Here is a 23,413-nt window from a genome sequence, read left to right on the forward strand (position 1 = left end):
TCAAAGAGATGTGCCCAGAGCCAGAGGTTCTTCGTCCTCTTAGCTATTTCTTCAACGCTCTTGAAGGCGTTCCAAGCCGCTCTCTTCCTCCTGTACAACTCAGGTGTCAGGTCATTTATCATGTTGAATTCTCGACCTAGGTACACATAACTGTTGCATTCGGAGATGGTTGTTCCATTGAGAGCGAATGGAGCATCAGGAACGAGGCTGTTTCTCATAAACATTGTCTTCGTAAGATTTAGCTGTAGTCCGACCTTTCCACACTTATGGTCGAAGTCGGCCAGCATTTGTGCTGCTTGGCTAATGTTTGGTGTTATTAGAACAATGTCATCAGCAAAGCGGAGGTGGTGTAGTTGCCAACCATCTATCTTCACTCCCATTCCTTCCCATTCCAGTCGTTGCATGATGTTCTCGAGGGTGGCACTGAAGACTTTCAGTGAAATGGTATCACCCTGCCGAACCCCTCTCTTGACATCAATGATTACTTCTTTGTAGAATGGTGAGATCCTGGTAGTGAATCCGTAATACACCTCACAGAGAATCCTGATATGTTGAGTCTGAATGCCCTGATTGGCTAGGGCTTTGGTGACCGCTTCCATCTCAACAGAATCAAAGGCCTTCTTTAAATCAATGAACGTTAGACAGAGTGGCATCTTGAACTCCCGAGAAACCTCAATGAGCTTGGTTATCACGTAGATATGGTCGATCATGCTGAATCCTTTGTGGAACCCGGCTTGCTCGCATGGTTGTCCTTCATCTAGTGTTCTGCCAATCCTATTCAGGATGACTCGAGTGAACAGCTTGTAGATGATAGACGATAGGCAGATTGGGCGATAGTTGCCAATGTCATGGTTGTCTCCCTTCTTGTACAGTAGTACAGTCCTGCTGGTTTCCCATTGCGACAGAACCTTGCATAAACCACAGAATCCCAATAAAAAGCTATTAAAAGGGAAGACTGTTGCATGTATAGTTGTGACCTCCTACCTCTTACCAGTTCCCAGCCTCTCAGAGTACTGACTAAAATGGCGTGATGCTCAGTGAGAAGCTAAAGCTGAGCAAAAGGCACAGCTTTAGATGGATAGACGTCCCCGGGATTGCTGAGGGAACCCCATTTCTGCAATGAAAATTAGTCTTGTACTCACTTCTCTACGGCCTCCCAGGCCTCCTCAGTTTATAGACCCACAGCTTTGCAGGAGACTCAGAACAAGGAAGTTAGCTGCTCCCCACCACAGCCTGTCTAATCCTGAGTCTTAGCACACAAACACCAGTGGCTCTGCTGGGCTGTGGAAAACAGTGGGCTCATTCCCAAGCAAGTCCTGGGTAATAAATGATCCCTAAAATCCTCTAGAAGACCCAGATTCCTCTTTCCTGAGACTGATTTGCATGTAGCTCTCTCTAAACTCTGGTGTGGAAAAAAGAGGTGAAGGTGGGAGTGTTCTCTCTATCTATCTATCTATCTATCTATCTATCTACCTATCTATCTATCCATCTATCTCTATCTCTCTGGTTTTGGGTCCCCTCCCCTCCGGTGGTGCTCAGAGGTTAGTGCTGGCTCTATGCTCAGGAATTACTTCTGATGGTGCTCAGGGGACAATAAGGGATGCCAGGAATTAAATCTGGGTCAGCCATGTTCAAGACAAACACCCTACAAACTGTACTATTGCTCCATCTTCAATGAGAGTGTTTCTCTTCACTAAATAGAGGCTTGTTTGGATGGACAACTTGTCCTTAACAAGTCCCAAAATGACCACAGCCAAAGGTATGTTGAATTGCTCCCAGCAGAGACTTACAGATGCCTGCTGAAGGGCACGTACTGGTTCCATGTGAACAAAGTAAATTTTCTCAGAGACTTTTAAATTTAATTAAAGAGTATTAGTTCTACTGAACTCTTTCATGGACATTTATTTAATAAGCAAGCAGAAAGCTAGACTATATGTAAATTAATTCTAAACAAGGTCTCTCTATGTTTTTCCAAGCAAAAATTCTGCTGAGTATTTATAAATAGCAACATTGACCTCATACATGCAGGGCCCATAACATCAGTGAAAAATTAGAAACAAATAGAGATTGAGTGGTATGTCTTAATATACTGAGGAACAATACAAGATCAGGTAGGTGCTCAAAGGGTGGAGTACATCCCTGGCTTGTATGAGGCACCACTTTGGTCCCAGGTGCTCCCCACCTCCCACCCCACTAAATATGACATTGCTGGCTCAGGTAGCAAACTGTCAGGTCAAGTGACACCCACCAACCCCCATGCATGAGCACTGTTAGGGATGATCCTGATTAAAAAAATGCATAGGAGGAAAAGAAGATATTAATGTGAACATTCCTAAAATAGAGGTATTAGGGGAATTTTTTTCATGTTTCTGATTTCCACAATTTTCCTTGTCCATGATTCTTCATCTTTAAGAGGACTCCAGATCATCTGAGAACCAATAAAAAATATTAACTTCACTCCCGACAAATGTGCACATTTTATATATTCTATTGGGAAATTCCAGGCTTTCAGAAGTACGTGATAGACAGTGGATAAAGAATTCTCCTCAACACTGCTAGCAGAAATGGTATGTGTCACAATTTCTCTGGGGACTATTTGGCAATATCTATCACAATGCATACCGTTTGACTGTGTCTGCATCCCTGAATTATACTATAGGTCTACTCACATATGTGAAAATTGATCTATGTGCACAGTTGCTTTTGAAATCATGTATAATAGAAAGACTGAAAATAACATAAAATGCCCATCTCTTGGAAACAGAGCTAAAAACTAGGCAGATAGTTAAAAGTCAAATGTATTTGTGAGTAACATTCAACAGTATCTAAAATACATTATTAATAAAAGTGCATAACCATGTGTGCAATATATTGCCATTTATATATTTTAAATCATTTTGGAGAGTGGTGCTGGACCACACTGAGTGGTGCTCAGGGTTTACTCCTGGATCTCTGGTGGTGCTCAGGGACAGGGAGTACCAGTGATTGAACAGGAATCAGTCACATGCGAAGTAAGTGCCTTAATCCCATACTATCTTTCGATCCCTATTTAAAAACATAAAATATTTATAAAGACATTTCTGCTTTCAGAACAAATTATTTCTGAAAGAAGATAGATGACTAATAAAACATATGCTGCCCCTTAGCTAGAAGGTAAGAGTTTTCCAGGAAGGTGAATTTTCATATTCTTTTGCACCTTTAAATTTGTATTGTGCAAATGCATTATGATTCAAAGCCAAATAAATAAAATTAAATATTGAGTTATAAGCTTTATTAAATCAGTGTACTGGAGCAATGCCATTATTGAGAATTATGTTTCTGAGGAAACTGTTTGGAAAAGTTCATATTTTAGATGAACATTAGCAGAACTAAGATTGAATTATGAGTGATTTTACTTTTCTTCTGCTGCTTATATGTTTGTCTGTAGTCTATAATGTGGACAATAAAATCAATGAGCCTAAAAGAAAATTATCCCTTGTTTAGAAATTTTTCAAATCATAATTCCTTGCTCCCATCTTCCCCAAATGTCAGTCCATATTTTTAGGGCCTATTGGTCTCAGCTTCCTCTATCAGCAATGCCCAAACAAAGCCTTCTGTCACTTTATTCTTTCTCTTTTTTATAAATTTATTTATTGAATCACCATGAGAGCACTTACAAAGCTTTCGGGTTTAAGTCTCAGTCATACAATGATGAAACATCCATTTCTTCACCAGTGCCCATTTTTCACCACCAAAAACCCCAGTATACCTCCCATCCCACACCCTCCAACTACCTGTGGGGCAGTTGATTTCCACATTTCTCCCTCTCTACTTTGATTACATTCAATATTTCGACACCAGACCCACAATTATTATTTGGGATTTTACCCCAACACTCAGATCTGCCAAAAAGGCAACCGTAGACAATTTGTTTTCTATTGCTAGTTATGAATAATATATGATGTCACATGGCTGCAGTAGTGGCCACACAATTTTGGAATTTCAAAATTTTAACAATTAAATCTGGAGGGATTTCTATCAAAACCTGCTGGGTTCCAAGATTTGTTCCTGAGTCTCTAGGATCATGACTGCTAAGCAGCTTGATCAGGAGCCAGAGAGGCCGTTTGTGGGCAGCAACTCCGGGTCTCATCGGGTTGGGGAGGAAAGGGCCAGCTCCACCCCCCTCCCATGAGGCCTAAAATGTCTCGTCACTGTGGGCCCAATCCTGACTGTTCAATGGCCTCTGGAGGATGGCGGGTGGCCACGGAGCTGCCAAGAGGGAGCAGGCGGAGGGACAGCACCCTTTCCCCCCTGGGGTGGCCTGACGGCGGTAACCCACTGCGGGAATCAGACACATTTTTGCCAAAAGCTGCCGGGTTGTGAGATTTGTTTCTGAGTCTCTGGGATCATGGTCGTTAAGTAGTTTGATCAGGAACCAGAGAGGCCTTGCCTCCAATAATATAGCTGAGCTGGAGGTGGTTTGTGCGTGTGTCTCCCACACAGCTAACTTTTGGCCGTTTACTTTATTGGTAAACTTGGCCCCAAGTTGTTGGGGTCTGGCCAAAGGCACAGCAGCAATTTTGGAGTATCTAGAAATCTGAAAGCACCATCAGGCTGTGATGCACTCGCCTCACAGATACAGATTGACGTGCTGGCGGCACCATACCCCAGCTTCCTTCACTTTAAATCCATCAACAACAATCATTTTAAATCATGCACACACACAGCCCCTAAAAAATATTTTAAAATAAAAATATGAAAATTTAAGAGAACAAAGGAATAAAGAAAAAAAATAAACTACAAACCAATCATCCTGGGTCCTCCTTTCTCACTTGCTCTCACACTCTCAATTTGCCCAAGTCCTGCTCCTTCTCTGGCCCCATCCCTGAAGACTCCTTTTGGCTTCATTTCTGCTACTCCCATCTAAGACAGACCCCCAGCTCTCATTAGAATCCACTTTCCCTGTCTGTTTCTCTGAGGATCCCAGGTGGTAGATCCACCTCTCCATGTTGCTGTCAGGGACATTTATAGACTCTCCAAGCTCACTTTCAGATAGCGCTGACTACTTTCACACCTCTGTTCCTTCTGCATATGACACCAGTTGGGATATTCCTTCTCCTCTTTCCAGAAACAGCTCAAACATCTCTCTGTGATACCTGGCCTGGTCTTCTCTCCAAGTAGCACCGTCCATCCCTCTGGGCTCCTACACATCTCATAGCACAGGCAACCTTGATTCCTGGACCAGATTTAAGGGGTAAGTTAGCACATTCTCCAACACCTAAGCTTCTGTAGACAGGGTGAGCTATTACACATCTCTTTAACCTCAAACCTTGGTCCTAGACATGGATCATAAGCAAGTAGCAACAAGTTCCTGAATAGAAAGTATAATGAGATTGAAGGGAAAATCATTCAAGACAAATTTTTGAACTTTTCTGCTATAAATTTACACTGCAGTAAATTCAATTTCTTTATTCTTTAAGTTCTGGACCATTGCCTTAGGATTTCTTAAAAAAATTTGCCTGTCAGTTTTTTCACATGCAAACACCTCACTATAAAAGCCACAGTTGATACTAATTCATTTCAGCAGCTCATTTACACTGTACTGGCCTGACAATCTCCAAGTGTTTATTGAGTGCTCAGTTCACTAGCTTTTCACCCACAAAACTCAAAACAAGATGAACAGACTTCACTAAACTTCAAATATTTTCTAAGCAGCAGGCTAAAGAAAACAAAGAACATTTCCCTAGGAAGACCTGCTTTCATTTAAATGACTGTAAGTTTAAATTAGGGGTAAAACCAAGGACTTTGTGTAGTGACATGTTTAGATTTAGAGTCCCCAAATGGAGTGCTAAAAATCAAAAAGAATCTCTTTACTCTCAGTTTATGATCAAATGTAAACCAGCTCTCAGCAGGAGGCTCAGTGAGGCTTTCAGGGTCTCCCTTCATGGGTGGGTCTCCAGGCCCGTGGGGGAACAGGGAACGGGTGGGGATCACAGGAACCAGACACTACTCTGTTACATGAAATCTTCCCAGGGTGCTAGAAGACAAAGGAATTGCTCTGCCTGTTTTCTCAGCTAGTTCTGGATCCCCAAGCATAAGGAAGTACAGCCTTCTGGTGACAACAGCCTTATGGTCCTCCAAAATCAGCATTTACTTTCAAGATATAAAGGTGCATTCCTCTTTGTCCCCAGCTTTGAGTTACCTGATCAGGCCTCCCATCTGTCATAAGATAGATTACTTGTGTTCCTTGGTCAGCGAATGCAATTTTCAGGGCGTCCAGTGTGTTTGTGGAACTTCCAATCTATGGCAACAAGAGCAAGGGCGAACTGAGCACATACATAGATCTCAAAAAAGAATGGGAGTTTCTTTTTTAAGAAATACAATGTAAACAGCACAGATACTGAAATTATCATTGAAACCCCAGTAATTCCAGTCAGCAGAGTTCCCATGTGCAATGAAAGCCTCTGTTCTAGGCTAGCAGAAGTGGGCTGTGGATTTGCAGCCCTGAGGATAGAACCCCTCATGTCTTTTATGTTTGTGTGTTTCTGGTGTGACATGAATTCAGTCACTGTTGACTCAGCTGTCAGCGTTGCTCCATGAATCTGCCTACAAAGCAACTTATTTCATAAAACCACTGATCCATACAACCAATATGCATTGAACTGAAGTGTGGCATGATTAACAAAATATAGTCAAGAAAATGTCCAATCTGAAAATCGTGCCATATCTGCCCAGGGATCTAGAACACTATCAGAAGGTCCCTCCCACATTTATCATGAGAAAGGGCCAAATTGCTGATATTGCTGGTATCTGAATTTCATTATTCCCAATGGAGAGCCAAGGTCATAGGACAAGTGATCTCTAAATCCAAGAGAGAAATCTGTAGTCCAGTGAGGTGTGTGCATAGGCTGCCTTGGCCAAGATGCAGCCAGATATAATGCACAGGGATCAACTGGGCTGGAGAATGGGTGGTAATTGGCAAATGTTTACTGATGAGAGAATTAAGGTTGAGAGGCTGTAAATATGGGGAACTCTGTGCTATTTCCTTGAAGGCATTTGTCATAAGTCCAATATCTGCTTACAGAAGAAAATGAGGGCACAGAACTGGGAATGAGGAACAGTGATATATGATTCCCCTAGGACCCCCTCCTCTATTTTCCCTACAGAACAAAAGCCCTGATTTAGGGGGGACAGGGTGATGGGGGTCAAAAGGGCAACAGGTCTTAGAACAGTGGTGAAGGTCCAGGACAGATCTGAGCAGAAAAAGGAGCCCCAAACCCTCCCCCATGTGGTGAAAGAAAAGTTAGGATAGGACACCGTCCACCTTAGAAGCATGGAGAAGGTACAGACTTGTGCTCTGCCTGTTTTAAGTTTCATCAAAGATACCATACCCAACCCACCTGCTTCTCCAAACACTGACTAATGAGAAACTTGCAAGATACAATCTCTGAGGTGTTGTGTAAAGGGAAAACCAAAGGTGAGGACGGGTTGGAGACTGGAGAGATAGTCACTTGATCACTTGATCACTTGACATCCTGTTACTCATCAATTTGCTCGAGCGGGAGCCAGTAACGTCTCCATTTGTCCCTGTCGCATGCTAGTGTAGCCCAATGGCATCTGCCCATTCTAGGAACAGCAAGAGCCTCAAACTGACTATTCAGGATCTTGACGAGGAAGTCTGACCATCTCATAGGTGGGTTGCCACGTGGTCTTTTGACATCCCGTGGAATCCAGTCAGTCATCTCCAAATCTCATTACATGTCCAGCCCATCTGATTTTCGATGCCTTGGCAAATGAGACAGCGTCCCTGATTCTTGACCATTGATGGAGGTTGGAAATCCGGATCATTTCTCTCATTTGAGTGAAGCGTGATACTCCAAGCTTAGCTCTTTCGATTCCTCTTTGGGAGACCCGAATAGCATTCTCATCCTGTTTTCGTGGGGCCCAGGTCTCTGAGGAGTATGTTAATGCAGGAAGAACAGTGGAATCTAAGAGATGTGCCCGGAGCCAGAGGTTCTTCGTTCTCATAGCTATTTCTTCGACGCTCTTGAAGTAGTTCCAAGCCACTCTCTTCTTCCTGTGCAACTCATGTGCCAGATCATTCATCATGTTGACTTCTCGACCTAGGTACACATAACTGTTGCATTCGGACATGTTCATTCCATTAAGAGTGAATGGAGAGTTAGGAACGAGACCATTTCTCATAAACACTGTCTTTGTGAGATTCAGCTGTAGTCCAACCTTTCCACACTCATGGTCGAAGTCAGCCAACATTTGTGCCGCTTGGCTAATGTTTGATGTTATTAGAACGATAACATCAGAAAGCGGAGGTGGTGTAGTTGCTGACCATCTATCTTCACTCCCATTCTTTCCCATTCCAGTCGTTGCATGACATTCTCGAGGGTGGCACTGAAGAGTTTCAGTGAAATGGTATCACCCTGCCAAACCCCTCTCTTGATATGGATGATCACTTCTTTGTAGAATGGTGAGATCCTGGTAGTGAATCCATAATACAACTCATGGAGGATCCTGATGTATTGAGTTTGAATACCCTGTTTGGCTAGGGCTTTGATGACCACTTCTGTCTCAACAGAATCAAAGGCCTTTTTTAAATCAATGAACATTAGACAGAGCAGCAACTTGAACTCCCGACAAGCCTCAATGAGCTTGGTTATTGTGTGGATATGGTCGATCGTGCTGAATCCTTTGCAGAACCCAGCTTGCTCACATGGTTGTCCTTCATCTAGAACCCGGCTTGCTCACATGGTTGTCCTTCATCTAGTGTTCTGCCTATTCAGGATGACTCGAGTGAACAACGTGTAGATGACAGACAACAGGCAGATTAGGCGATAGTTGCCAATGTTGTAAATGTCTCCCTTCTTGTACAGTAGAATGGTCCTGCTGGTTTTCCACTGGGACAGAACCTTGCATTTAGACAGGTAGCGTGAGAAGAGCCGAGCCAGTGTATTGATGAATACTGACAGCAGGTTCTTCAGGTGTTTGGGTCTGACCTTGTCTGGGCTGGGTACTCTTTGCTTTTTTTTTAATTTTTATTTGTGAAACACCATGAGGTACAGTTGTGAACTTACAATTTTTGTGCTTGGGTTTTAGTTATACAGTGATCGAGTACCCATCCCTCCACCAGTGCCCATTCTCCACCACCACTAATCCCAGTATCCCTTCCCCCCCCCATATAGGCTTTAGGAACAAAATGGTGTGTCGGATTTCAGAAGGGAAAACGCTGGGAATGACATATCCATCCTGCAGAATTTGGTATGTGGGCAGGTGGACGTGGCTATCAAAGAGATCCGAGTAGTAGTCATGGATAATCTTCGCCATTGCCTTCTGGAAGATGTGATAGACCCATCAGGATGTCGGAGGGCAGTCATCTTGGTCTTGTACTTGGTGAAGGACAGGCAGGTGTCACAAATGCTTTTCCCGGCTTCTGCTGCATCTGCCAGCACTGCTGCTCTTCTCTCTTTGAGGTCTTCCTTTATCACTTCTCTGCACTGCTTTGCGAGCTCAGACTTTCGCTTGTGGTTGCCTGAGGCTTGCCTCAAGCCACGTTGGCGAATAAGCTCAAAAGTTTTCAAAGACAGGCATTTTTATGTGGCTCTCTCTTTCTCTTTCTCTCTCTCGGTGTTCCTCTCACAATCATGGAGGTGCTGAGTCGATCTTATTCCTTGTCAATGTTGTCAATGACGGCATCTTCCCATGTTGCCTCAATAGTACCAAAGAGATCCCAGTTGGTGGTCGTTCTGGGAGTTCTCTTCTTAAACTTTGCAGCCCTTTCTCCCTACTCTGTGAAATAGAATTTTGCAAGAAGGAGATGGTGGTCCGATCCCACTTGGAATTTTGGGACAACAGTGACATCGGTCAGGCAAAACTGTAGATTGAATATGTGGTCAATTTCATTGTAAAACCATCCACTGACAGACTCCCATGTCCAAAGTTTAGATTTGGCCTTCTGGAACTGTGAGTTACCATGGATGGTCTTGGTCGACATGATGAACTCAGACAGTCTTTCAACCTGTTCATTCCATTCTAGGTCATGGGTCCTAATGTGGAGTTCTTCGACTGATCTTCTCGGTCCTTGGCATTAAAATCACCAACAATGATCTTGTAGAAGGTGTGGTCTTCTTTATAGAACTTCTCCAGCTCCATGTAGAACTTCTCAATTTCTCCTTCATCATAATTGGATGTTGGTGCATAGACAACGAAGATAGAAACTGCCAGCAGTGAGCCACATCTATTCAAGTGTAATCGTACGATTCAGGTTGTTAGGCATTTGAATGAATCAATGCTCATGAATGAACCAATGCTCATGTATTACAAATGATGTTCACCTTTCAATGGTAGCAACAAAAGACATACTACAAAGAAAGAATAAACAGCATACATGAGAAAGAATTGTACACATTGGAAGCAAACTGAGATATAATACAGATGCTGAAACTAGTGGGCAGAAAATTTAGAAAATATAAAAATCACTGAATGCATTAACATCTCTAATAGCAAACTTGAACAATATTCAAGAGCAGGTGGGTTCTTTCAGCAGAGAGATGGAAACCAAAAGAAACAACGAAAACAATTAAATCAACAACAGCAAAATGTTGGGCATGTGGCTCAATGGCAAAGCCCTTGCCTTTCTTACAGGAAGCCCTGGGTTCAATTGTCTGACCACTGCCAGGAGAAACTCCCAAGCACTGAGCTGTGAGTACCCCTGAGCTTAGCTGGTTGTCTTTTAATGAGTTTATACATAGATTAAAAACAGTCAAGACAGGACAGAGTACAAGGGGTAAGATGTCTGCCTTGCATGTAGCCAACCCAAGTTCAAACCTTAGCACTCCATATGGGTCCCTAAATCTGCCAACAGGTATGCCTAAGCACAAAGCCAGGAATAAGGCAATGCCAGGTGTAGCCCCTAAACAAACAAACAAACAAACAAACAAAAAACAGCCAAGGAAGGAATTAATGAATACAGGGATAGTTCAACTTCTCCCTGACCAAGTAGCACATTCCCACCCGGCAGTAATGAGAGGTCAACAAAGGGAAGAGACTGGGTGTTTGAACATTGTGTCATTATATGCCTGAAACAAAAAAGAAAACAGGGGGAAACCTGAAAAGGGACCCCCCGTAGACTCTCTGGGTCCAAGTGTGGGGCTAAAAGGGCACCCGACTTATCCCAGTGGTTCTGGAAGGTCATGTGGATGCTGGGGGGTGAATTCAGGGTTTTGGTTATGACAAGATCTCTATCACCCTCTCCCCAAATCCTGTTCTAAAGATACCAAAATTCTATGGGGAACCCAGCTCATCTCAATGACAGCATAGCTCCTGCTTGGGTGATACTTAAGTCCAATAATGTCCACTTTATTGGTGGCTTCCTGTCAAGTCTCAGACTCTTAACACAAGCAAAAAATTATTCTAAAGTTGCTTGTGATCTATATTTAAACTTTTAAGAAGTGCCCTTTGTCTCCACTGTTTTGTATCTAAGATATCTGCAATAGATCTGTAGCTCTAGAAAAAAAACTTTTAAAATTAAGATCAGTTCAAGACAAAAAAAAATTCAGGGCAGAAAAAAAACCCTTCCCAGAAGTCTGCTTAAAGAAAAAATCATATCTTTAAAGTTCTTCAAAAACAATAAAGGTCCCAAGAAATGATTCCCCTGCCTCTCACATCCTGTTGCTCTCCCACCTCCCACTTTTAGTCTCAACATTTTACTTTGGACTTTGCATCTCACTTTTGAACAAAGTCCACTGTTAAAAATAGCTGCAATCTGTCATTGGAAAAAAATAATAAGGTTCAGAAAGAGCAAGCCTGAATGTTTGAATACAAAATATTACATTTCAAAATTTGTTTTCATAAAGGCTAAGACCTTCGCCAAGGATAGGTCTGGAAATGAGATCTGCAGTTCCGCTGGGAATCTAAGTCCGAGGCTAGATATTGAGGATGAGATAGAATTACTGGGAACTGACATGCCTGGGGCTCATAGCACTTTCTCAAGTGTTTCTACCCTGTGAATAAGCTCCTTGATGATAAAGCCAGGCTGCTTCTCCCAGCCAGCGCTTGTACCATACCTTAATGTCTCTAATCCAGCACTGAGCCTGTTTCAAATTATCTTCATCGATTTCAACAAGTTTTTCCCGCCAAGCAACTGCTTGAGCATCAAACTGCACAAAATTGAATTTCCTTTTGTATTTCAGCTGTTCCTGTAGGAGATATTATAAAGTCTAAAACCACTGAAATGTGAGTAAAGGCTATGACAGGTCACAGTTTGATCAACTGTAATTACTAGGGTATGTATTTTTGGATCTAGAAGTTAAATATTATATTTAATAAAATCTTCTCTAGCACAGAAGGCATTTAAATAAAATGTATACACAGTTTGGATATTAAACCTTTACGTATGTATGCATGAATATATTCATATAAATTTATATATTGATATGATATTAAATGACTTTAATACTTACTTTAATAAAATAACTCTAAAAAGGAATACTAAATGCAATAGGCTTTGAGATAACAAGGAAAATCTGTCATCTTTTGGTCATCTTTTTTTGGTATGGCTCCTGTTCAGTTATAGATCCTGCATCTCATCAGTCTATCTTTTTTCTGTAGAAACTAACCAAATTATCATTTCTGTTCTCTCATCTGTCAAATACTCCCTGCAACTGCTTTCCATGCTAATACTCAGAACAGTACTACTGACTCATGACAATCCAATAATACTCATTTTTTGTTAAGAAGTAGGAATTAGGAGGTGTAGGAGGCATGCTACAGGTCACACAATTCAGAGGCCCGCTTGGCATAACAAGGCCAGAAGCTGAGAACTGTAATTTCTTCAGCTGATTAATGGAGGGATCTGAAAGAGGCTTTCCTTTGGATTTTTAAATTAAACCTTACTGTGAACCTCTTAGGAATGCATGTAAGGGTGAGTGGGATGCACTCCTAGCCCCTAAGAAATGCTTCAGCCACTTCCCTCTAACCTGGATAAATTGAATGATCTTGTCCTTCACCAAATCCAGTTTCCCCTTCATTGAGTACGATGTATCAATGAGAATGTAGATGCAATCAGCGCATACTTTTCCAAAGAGAACTTCACTTTTATTCTGTAGCCATTTAATCCTAGACAGAAAACGGGTTGGAAAATGGTGAGCAACTGTGCTAATGAGCTCATATTGGTCAGAACTCAATGGAACAGCTATGAAAGCCAAAACTGCTATATTGTCAGCACACAGTGCTATGTAACCCATCTGGATTTTCACTGAATTTTCAATGGGAAAGTCCTACATACATATTGGCTCTCTTCCTCACCACCCTCTTCCACTATCCATCATCAAGCCAAGTCAAAAAGAACCAGTAAGTTCAATAGTCCAGAAATATCTCTCCAATAGAGGGTTCCAAAGCCAAAAGTAAATCACTTACAGTCAGTCATATAATGTATTAAGGACCTCAGCTGTGACTTCAGTTAATTTATCCATCTGACCCTGATTACTGAAGGCCATTAAGTAATGCCAGAACATTCCTGAAACTTCAATGAAGTTTTAGATAGTATCAAGTCCAGATTCCTTTAATAACCAAGCACCAGGTGACTGTATGATTAGGTTTACTTCTGTAATTTATGCTCAGGATATAAATTAAGTTCAAGGCTGCATGTAAAACTAAGGTGTGAGATCAGGGAGAAGATGGTAATATGTCTATATATATACATATATATATATATATATATATATATATATATGAGTTCGAAGTTCAACAAGGCCTAGGCAACTCGAATTTACAGGAAAATACAGAAGAGGGAGTTGCTGCATTCCTGAACAGAAGAGAGAGGGTGAGAAGGAACAGAGGGAATAGGAGCAATGCATTCCGAAGAACATGCGCCCTGAAGATTTGACCAAGTAATTATCAGGGCACACATGAGAGGAAACTCTGAAGCCATAGAAAAATTGCCAAAAAGGATTAGATAGATAAACCCTTCAGTTTACACAGCTCTCTGAGCAGTTTGTTTTCCAAATAGATAGGAAAAATGGTCAATATATAAAGCATTAGGAAGAGTGCTTACAGGGACACAGCCTTAGTAACAGGATCACATTAGCCCTAAACTTGGGTTTTTCCACAACTGTGCAAACATAACTTAGAAGAAAGTTTCAAGGGGCTGGGAGAGAGCGATAGCTCAGCAGACTACAGAGATTCTTTCTATTCAGGAGACCCGATTCAATTCCTGGGACTACATATAGATATGGTCTCCTAAGCACTACCAGAAGTGACCCTTAAGTACCAATCCTTGAATAGCCCCTGAGAAATACTGGGTATGACCCCCAAATACAAAAATAAAAAAGAAACTCTAAAAGCATCAAAGTGATTCCAAGTCATTTACTTACATTACAACACACACACACACACACACACACACACACACACACACCCAGCACTCAACAATGTAACATTCAGAATACATTCAGAATGATTGACATCCAATAAGTATTTTCAGACACATAAGCAGGAAAATATGATCTATAACCATAAAAAATGTCAACAGAATCACACATAAATGATAGATGGTAAGAGTTGGGACTGGAGTGATAGTACAGCAGGTAGGGCATGTGCCTTGCACGTGGCCAACCCAGGTTCAATCTCCAGTATCCCATATGGTCTCCTGGGCACCACCAGAGTAATGCCTGAGTGAAAAGCCAAAGCCAGAAGTGACCCCCATGCATCACCAGGTGTGACCCAAAAAGAAAAAAAGAGATAACAGAAGAGGATGTCAAATCACAATTGTAAATATAATCCACATGTTAAAAAGGAGTGAGATATAGACAATATGAGACCAGAAATAAAATCTACCAAAAAAGCCCAAATGGAATATCCAGAACCATATATTCACTTAAATAAAAATAAATTCACGCACAAAAAAATAAAATAAATTTACAGCATGGTAGTAAGAGTAAATTAGATGCTAGAAAGAAGAAATACTCACTTTTTAAAAAGACAAAACAATAGGAGAGAATTCAATATGAAACACAAAGAGGTTAAAAATAAACAAAAACTGAGGTCCACAGCCCAACAGCAATGAGTCTACTGTGGAATTGGAATCTGATAATGAAGGAAATAGGGAAAGAGAAAAAAAAATATTGAAGAAATTTTTGACAAATATTTCCAATTTTTTGTGGGGGCCACAACTGGTGATGCTCAGGGGATCCTGGCACTGCACTAGGAAATTATTCCTGGCAGTGCTCAGGGGACCATATGGAATGATGGGAATTGAGCCCAGGTCAGCTGCATACAAGGCCAGAAGACTACCCACTATATTTTCACTTTGACCCCATCCAACTTTGCTGAAATTTCTACATAAACTAGAGACTGAAAAAACCCAAATGAAAAAAAGTAATGAGAAAAAAACACATCAAGACACATAATACGATCACTTAAATCCAACAATAGAGAACAATCTGAAAAGTCCAAAGACAACATAAAAATGAAAGGAAACTTTTCATTAAAACTCATGCAAATTGCCTGTTTATTGCAGCACTCTTTACAATAGCCAGAATCTGGAAAAAACCTGAGTGCCCGAGAACAGATGACTGGTTAAAGAAATTTTGGTACATTTACACAATGGAGTACTATGTAGCTGTTAGAAAAGATGAAGTCACGAAATTTACATACACATGATACTACATGGAAAGTATCATGTTAAGTGAAATGACTCAGAAAGAAAGGGATAGACATGGAAAGATTGCATTCATCTGGGGAACATAAAGTAACAAAACAGGAGACTAACACCCAAGAATGGCCGAGATTAGTACCAGGAATTTTATTCCATGGCTTGGAGGCCAACCACACATGCTAGGGGAAAAGGGAGCTCAGATAGAGAAGGGAACACCAAATAAAGGTGTTGGGAGGATACTCCCAGGATGGGAGAAGTATGCTGAAAGTAGACTATAGACTAAACATGATTGTCACCCATTGCCTCTTTTGCAAACCACAATACCCAATAAGAGAGAGAGAACAAAAGGGAATGCCCTGCCACAGAGGCAAGGTGGGATGGGGGGGGATGGGAGGTGGGAGGGATACTGGAATCCGTGGTGGTGGGAAATGGGCACCGGTGGAGGGATGGATATTTAATCATTGTAAAATTGAAATCCAAGCACAAAAATGTGTAAGTCTGCAACTGTACCTCATGATGTCTCACTATTAAAAAAATTTTTAATAAAAAAAATTTAAAAAACAAACGAAAAAAAACTCATGCAAGCCTCCCTGCCCAAAATGGAGAAAGATTTTCAACGTACTGAGAGATGAAACTATAAACCTAGGCTTCAAAGACAGCTAAAACATCTTCCAAAAGTAAAAGTAATTTGGGCTTGAGAAATAGTAGAGTGGGCAGGGGGCTTGCTTTGCATGAGAACAACCAAAGGCTCAGTCTCTGGCACCCCTTATAGTCCCTGAGCACAGCCAGGAGTGATCCCTAAGCACAGAGTCAGGAGTAGGCCATAAGTATTGTGGAGTGTGGCGCAAACTCCCACCTCCAAAGCAGTAAAAATAGTGTTTTAGACTAAAAGAGCTGAGATAACCACTAATCAACAGACCTGAACTAGGATTTATTAAAAAGAAAAATATCACTTGTATCACTTGTCATCCCATTGCTCACTGATCTGCTCAAGCGGGCACCAGTAACATCTCCATTCATCCCTGTTATGAGCTAGTGTAGCCCAATGGCATCTGCTCACTCCAGGAACACAAAGAGAAAAATTACCAAATTAATTTTAAATGTTTATATATTTTTTAATATTTTGTTTTTGAGCCATATCTGGCAATGCTCAGTGATTACTCCTGGTTCTGCACTCAGGAATCACTCCTGGCAGTACTCAGGAGACAAAATGGGACTTGGGGAGATCGAACCTGGTTCAGCTGCCTGCAAGGCAAGTGCCTAACCCACTGTACTATTTTACTCTGGTCCTGACTTATTTGGATAAATCGTATTATATTTTAAATGTGTTTTAATGTATGAAGAGTTTATAGTGGACATGAAAATAAAGTGTAGTGCGTCAAAGGTGAAAAGGGAAATGAAAGTTGTAAGAGTCTTCTCCCTCTTGACAAGGGTCACACCCGATAGAGCTCCTGGGGTTCGCCAATCTGGGCTGTGAGGGCCTGACAGTGGCTCAGGGGCCCCCAGGGCCACGCAAGCAGTGCTGGGGGAGAAGCACGTAGTGCCAGGGATGTACTCAGTGGCTTCCATACGAGGTGAAGAGAGTTTGTACTACAGTAGTGCAGATAAAGTGGCATCATAAAAAGTACTTCAGTGCAAAGAAGTAGAGAAGAGTTTAAAATAAGAAACAAAGATGAAGGGACAAATAGAATACAAATATCAATATCTTAGGTTTAAATCCAAACAATTTAAAAACTCACATTAAACACAGATGATCTTGAGACTAATTTAAGAAACCTATTTAAACATAATGAGACCCATTGTAATTACTGGTTTTGGCATATCGATCAGTTTGAGGCACTTCGTGTTCCTAGAATGAACAGACGCCATTGGGCTACACTAGCACGCAACAAGGACAAATGGAGATGTTACTGGCGCCCGCTCGAGCAAATCGCCGATTAACGGGAAGTCAAGTGATCAAGTGATTTAAATATAAATCTAAGACAGGTAAAGGTAAAAGGGTAGAAAACAGAGAAGACATACAGATAGACAAGAATCAAAAGTAAGGGCCTACTCTCTTATCAAAGATTAGATGTTTATACATTTGGGGTTGTTCCGCTGGTCTGCGGCTCTTTCCAGTACCATGCTGTTTTAATTATTACTGCTTTGTAGTAGAGTTTGAGATTGGGGAGAGTAATGCCTTAAAAAAAAAAAAGTAAGGGTCTAAGCAGGCAGAGTTTGCCTTGCATGCCACTGACATGTTCAATCCCTGGCACCCCTTCTCTGAGCAAAGCACCAGGAGAAAGCCCTGAGCACTGATGGGTGTGGCCCCAAAGCCCAAACAAAGCAACAGTCAAAAGTAAGTAAGGGGGGCTATATTTTATAGGATAAAGTGGATATTAGAACAAGATTAATATTATTAGAGATTTAGAGAAATATTTCATCATAATGAAGCCAATATTATCATGATATAGTAATCCTAAATGTTTGTGAACCTGTTAATAGAACTCAACATAACTAAAGAAAAAAATTTATGAACTGAAAGGAAAAATGGAAAAATCCAAAGCTACAGTAGAAATTTTCAATATTCTCTCTCAGATATTTATAAAACAAATAGAAAATTGGTAGTGATATGAAATAAATAATACCATCAAACAGCAAGGCTTGATAAGCTTTTAGCACATTCCATCTTCAAAACAAGAATTTATAGATTTAGCCTGGTGGGGGTGGTGTCCGGAGCCATGTGACCAGGCTCTGGCAGAGCCGGTTTTTAGGCCCAGAATTCCGAGGAACAGGAATACAAGTGGGCTGCGCCAATAGCAGCCAACATTCAAGGACTCACTTAATATCCCCCATCCAGGTACAGACCCGGTGAGGGTGGTGTCCAGAGCCGCGACCTCTATTGCGGCCATGATTTATTCTCCCCCTCCATATTCCATAAGAACCAGAAATTATCCTCTTAGGTGGGACTTTCACTAGGGCAGCCTGATCACCAAAAAACACATCAGACTAATAATTCATTAGCCCCATCTCGATTAATATTACACTAAAAACAAAAGAGTAGCAGTGTGGGTGAAAGTCTAAACAGCACAGGTTACAATGGTAAAGCAATGCAGAAATCCACCAAACTTAGTGAAGAAACTAGCCTAGTAATGAAGTAGTAATGAAGCGCTAGACAACCTCTCTGACAAGGAATTTAGAAGGGAGCTACTGAGGATGCATAGGGAGGTAAATGAAACAATGGAATGCACTGCCAGTAAAATACAAGAGGACTTGAGAACAGATATGTGGAAAATGCAAACAAAATTACAGACAGAAATGAAGATATGAAAAACCTGGTAAGTGAATTGAAAACTTCAGTGGAAGGCCTCAGCAGCAGAGTAACAGCTGCTGAGGACAGAATCAGTGAGCTCCAAGATGAAGTGCAGAGACTCTCCAGACAACAGCAGAAAATGGAAAAGAGCCTCAAAATGAACCAACAGATGTCAAGAGAAAATCTGGATGTAGTTAAGAGGAATAACATAAGAATCATTCGAGTTCCAGAGGGACAGAAAGAAAACCCTGATGCAGAAGAAATTGTCATTGCTAAGACATTCCCAGAGCTGAAGAGCACATGAGACCAGATTCAGGAGCCCTGAAGGGTACCAGCTAGAAGAAATCCAAATAAAAATACTCCAAGACACATCCTGGTCAGAATGATGAAAATCATAGACAGAGATAAAATTCTGAAAGCAGCAAGATCAAAGAAAGAAATTGCCTATAAAGGAGCATTCTTTTTTTTTATAGAACTATTTTATTTATTTTAAAATTTTTTTATTAGTGAAACATCATGAGGTACAGTTATAGACTTATAATTTTTTGTGCTTGGGTTTCAGTTATACAATGATCAAGTACCCATCCCTCCACCAGTGCCCATTCTCCACCACCACGGATCCCAGCATCTCTCTCACCCCCCATCTCCCCTGTCCCACCCTGTCTCTGTGGCAGTGCATTCCCCTAAAGGAGCATTCTTAAGATTTACAGCCAACTTACCTGATGAAACTCTCAGAGCCCGAAGACAGTGGTGGGGTATAGTGAAAAAAGTCAATGAAATAAACACCTCACCCAGAATAGACTCTCATTCATATCGGAAGGAACAACATACAGTTTCACAGACAAACAACCACTCAAAACCTCAATAGTCTCAAAACCATGCTTAAAAGAAGAACTTCACTCTCTCCCCCTCCACACCTTAAAAATCCTCCAAATAAAAAAAAGAACTAAGTGGGCTACATTAAGACAAGACAAGACCCTCAAATACACCAAACTTTGGCAGAAAGATGGAACAAAATCCCGTAATAATAATCTCTCTCAACATCAATGGGCTAAACACACCAATTAAAAGGACAGAGTGTCAGGATGGATCAGAAAATTGAACCCAACATTCTTCTGACTGCAAAAAACACATCTGAACAGTCAGAGCAAACACAGATTCAAAGTCAAAGGCTAGAAAACAATTCTACAGGCAAACAACTCCCTCAAAAAAAGCTGGGGTGGCCATTCAGGTATCAGACCAGAATGATTTCAGACTGAAAAAGATCACTAGAGACAGTGAAGGTCATTTCTTATTGATCAAGGGATCTATACATCAGAAAGAACTCACACCCTGCCACAGAGGCAGGGTGGGATGGAGGGGATGGGGGGAGGGAGGGATACTGGGATCTGTGGTGGTGGGAAATGGGCACCGGTGGAGGGATGGGTATTTGATCATTGTATAATTGAAACCCAAGCACAAAAATGTGTAAGTCTGCAACTGTACCTCATGATGTCTCACTATTAAAAATTTTTTTAATAAAAATAAATAAATAAATGTATATGCACCTAATGAAGGACCAGCAAAACATTTAAAACAACTACTCAACTAGCCTTACAGAAAGACATCCATAGCAACACAATAGTAGGAAATTTCAACACCGCTTTATCACCTCTTGATAGATCAACTAGACTCAAGCTTAGCAAGGAAATACTTTATCTGAGGGAAGAAATGGAAGACAGGGGCTTAGTAGATAAATACGGGGCACTTCATCCTCAGAAAGCTGAATACACATTCTTCTCAAGTATGCATGGGACATTGTCCAAGACAGAGCACATGATGGGCCACAAAACATACTTCCATAAAATTAAGAAGGTAGAGATGCATTAACAATCTTCACAGACCACGATGCACTGAAAATCAAAGTGAATCACACACACAAACAGAAAATCAAATCAAACATCTGGAAATAAAACAGCTCACTACCGAACAACCAGTGGCTTAGAAAGAAAATCAAAATGAAAATCAAAAGATCCCAGGAAACAAACAAAAATCTGCATATGAGTTACCAGAAGTTATGGGACATGGCAAAAGCTGTGTTGAAAGGAAAGTTTAGATCTCTACAAGCATTCCTCAGGAAGGAAGAGTGAGACCAGATAAGTAACCTGACCACACAGCTTAAGATCTTGGAGAATGACCAACAAAAGGAGCCCAACCCAGGCAGGAGGAAGGAAATAAAAAAACTTTGAGTAGAAATTAACAAGATGAAAGCCCATAAAACAATTCAAAAGATCAATAAAACTAAGAGCTGGCACTTTGAGAAAATAAACAAGATCAATAACCCTCTAGCAAGACTCAAAAAGAAAGGGAGAGAGAAAACCCTAATAAACCAAATCAGAAATGGAAATGAGGGACATCACAACAGAAACTACAAAAATTCAAAGGATCCTCAGAGATTACTTTGAGAAGCTTCACGCCATGAAACAAGAATACCTCGAGGAAATGGATAAATTCCTGAATTTCTATAGCCTCCTGAGGTTGAACCAAGAAGACCTGGAGTACCTGAACAGACCTATCACCACCAAGGAAATTGAAATGGCAATAAAAGTATCCCTGAAAAAAAAAAACATTAAAAAGGGACTACATTAAACTAAGAAGCTTCTGCTGCTCAAAAAAACACTGACCAAAATATAGAGAGATCCCAGGGAATGGGAAAAATTATTTTCCCAATATCCATTCAGATAGGGGTCTAATATCCAGGATATACGAGACACTGATAGAACTTTCCAAGAAAAACTTTCAACCCCATCAAAAAACGGGGAGAAGAAATGAACAAAAACTTTCTCAAAAAAGAAATACAAATGACCAAAAGGCACATGAAAAATGCTCTACATCACTAATCATCAGGGAGATACAAATCAAAACAGCAATGAGATATCATCTCATACCACAGAGACCGGCACACATTCAAAAGAACAAAAGCAACTGGCGTTGGCCTGGATGTGAGGAGAAAGGGATGCTCTTTCACTTTTGGTGGGAATGCCAACTAGTCCAGCCTTTTTGGAAAACAATATGGGCATTCCTTAAAAAACTAGAAATTGAACTTCCATATGACCCCGCAGTACCACTTCTGGGAATATATCCCAATAGTTAAAAAAAGCACAGTAGAAATGACATCTGTACCTGTATGTTCATTGCAGCATTGTTTACAATAGCCAGAATCTTGAAACAACCTGAATGCCCGAGAACAGACGACTGGTTAGAGAAACTTTGGTACATCCACTACACAATGGAATACTAGAGAAACCAAATGGGGAAATCGCATATAGAAGTTGTGGCGTTCAATGAGTGAAAATATCATTATTAAAGATATAAATAACACCAACCAGCTCAGTAAATCCTAAGACAATGTCTTTAGTGACACCATGATGAAGATGATCAATAAGCTCAAAGAAACAACAGCACAGGTAACAAAGCACAAGAACGCATAAGAATCTAAATGAAAAAAATACTACAATCAGAAATGACAGAAATAAAGAGCATGATAGGAGATATATATATATCATATATATGTATACATATATATCAAAGATGAGGAGGAGACCACTAAGAAACAGAAGGTGGGAAATAGTCAGAAATGAACAACATACCAGAGAACTACAGGATGAGTTCAGAAGGAACAATATAGAGGTTCAAGGAAACAATAGCATTGGAGTTTCTGAAGAATAGGAGGGAAAATGTGACGAAGAAACAAAGAAATCACCAATAAGAATTTCCCAGAATTAAGTATTACAGACATAGAGATCCAAGAGGCCCTGAAGGTCCCAATGAAAATAGATCCAATTAGGAAAACTCCAAGACACATTGTACTCAAAATCCAAAGATCAAGATGGAATACTAAGGAAAGATGGCGGCCGCATGGGAGCCTTGTGGACAGCAGGTATGAGCCGGGGGTCTGGGGGCGACGAAAACCTCATGGGAAGGGGGGCGTTCCGGCCCGTCCTTCACGCCCTACCGAGGTCACCAGTTGCCCCCCACGAGTGGCTCTCCAGCACGACCACGGCCCCAGAAGCACAAGGACTTAATGCAGAAGCCAGCAGCTTGGAGCAGAAAAGTGAACAGACTATGCGTTAATCCAGGCCATCATGCCTGCCTGGAGGGGAAAGGGTGTTGCTCCCTTTGCCCTCTCCTCTCTGGAAAGAAAGATGGTAACTGCATGGGAGCCTTGTGGACAGCAGGTATGAGCCGGGGGTCTGGGGGCGACAAAAACCTCATGGGAAGGGGGGCATTCCAGCCCGTCCTTCACGCCCTACCGAGGTCACCAGTTGCCCCCCACGAGTGGCTCTCTGGCACGGCCACGACTCCAGAGTACAGAAACCAATCTCTTAATTATCTGACTTTTAGTAGAAATACTTCCAGGGTTAATAAGTAAAATAGCAGAAATCCAAAACTGCGTGGTCGCTATTGCGGCCGCACGACAACATTTAATTCTTGAA

General features: G+C 41.2%; 1 protein-coding gene across 1 annotated transcript in view; it reads right to left on the reverse strand.

The window, feature by feature from the left end:
* VWA3B (von Willebrand factor A domain containing 3B) overlaps nt 1-23,413 on the reverse strand; it is a 226,006-nt gene that overhangs the window by 105,657 nt on the left and 96,936 nt on the right. The window contains 3 exon segments of the mRNA XM_056129028.1: nt 6,182-6,280; nt 12,057-12,188; nt 12,969-13,107. Of these exon segments, the coding sequence (XP_055985003.1) occupies nt 6,182-6,280; nt 12,057-12,188; nt 12,969-13,107 (370 nt within the window).

This window comes from Sorex fumeus, unplaced genomic scaffold, assembly GCF_029834395.1.
Source record: "Sorex fumeus unplaced genomic scaffold, SorFum_2.1 ptg000006l, whole genome shotgun sequence".
NCBI lineage: Eukaryota > Metazoa > Chordata > Mammalia > Eulipotyphla > Soricidae > Sorex > Sorex fumeus.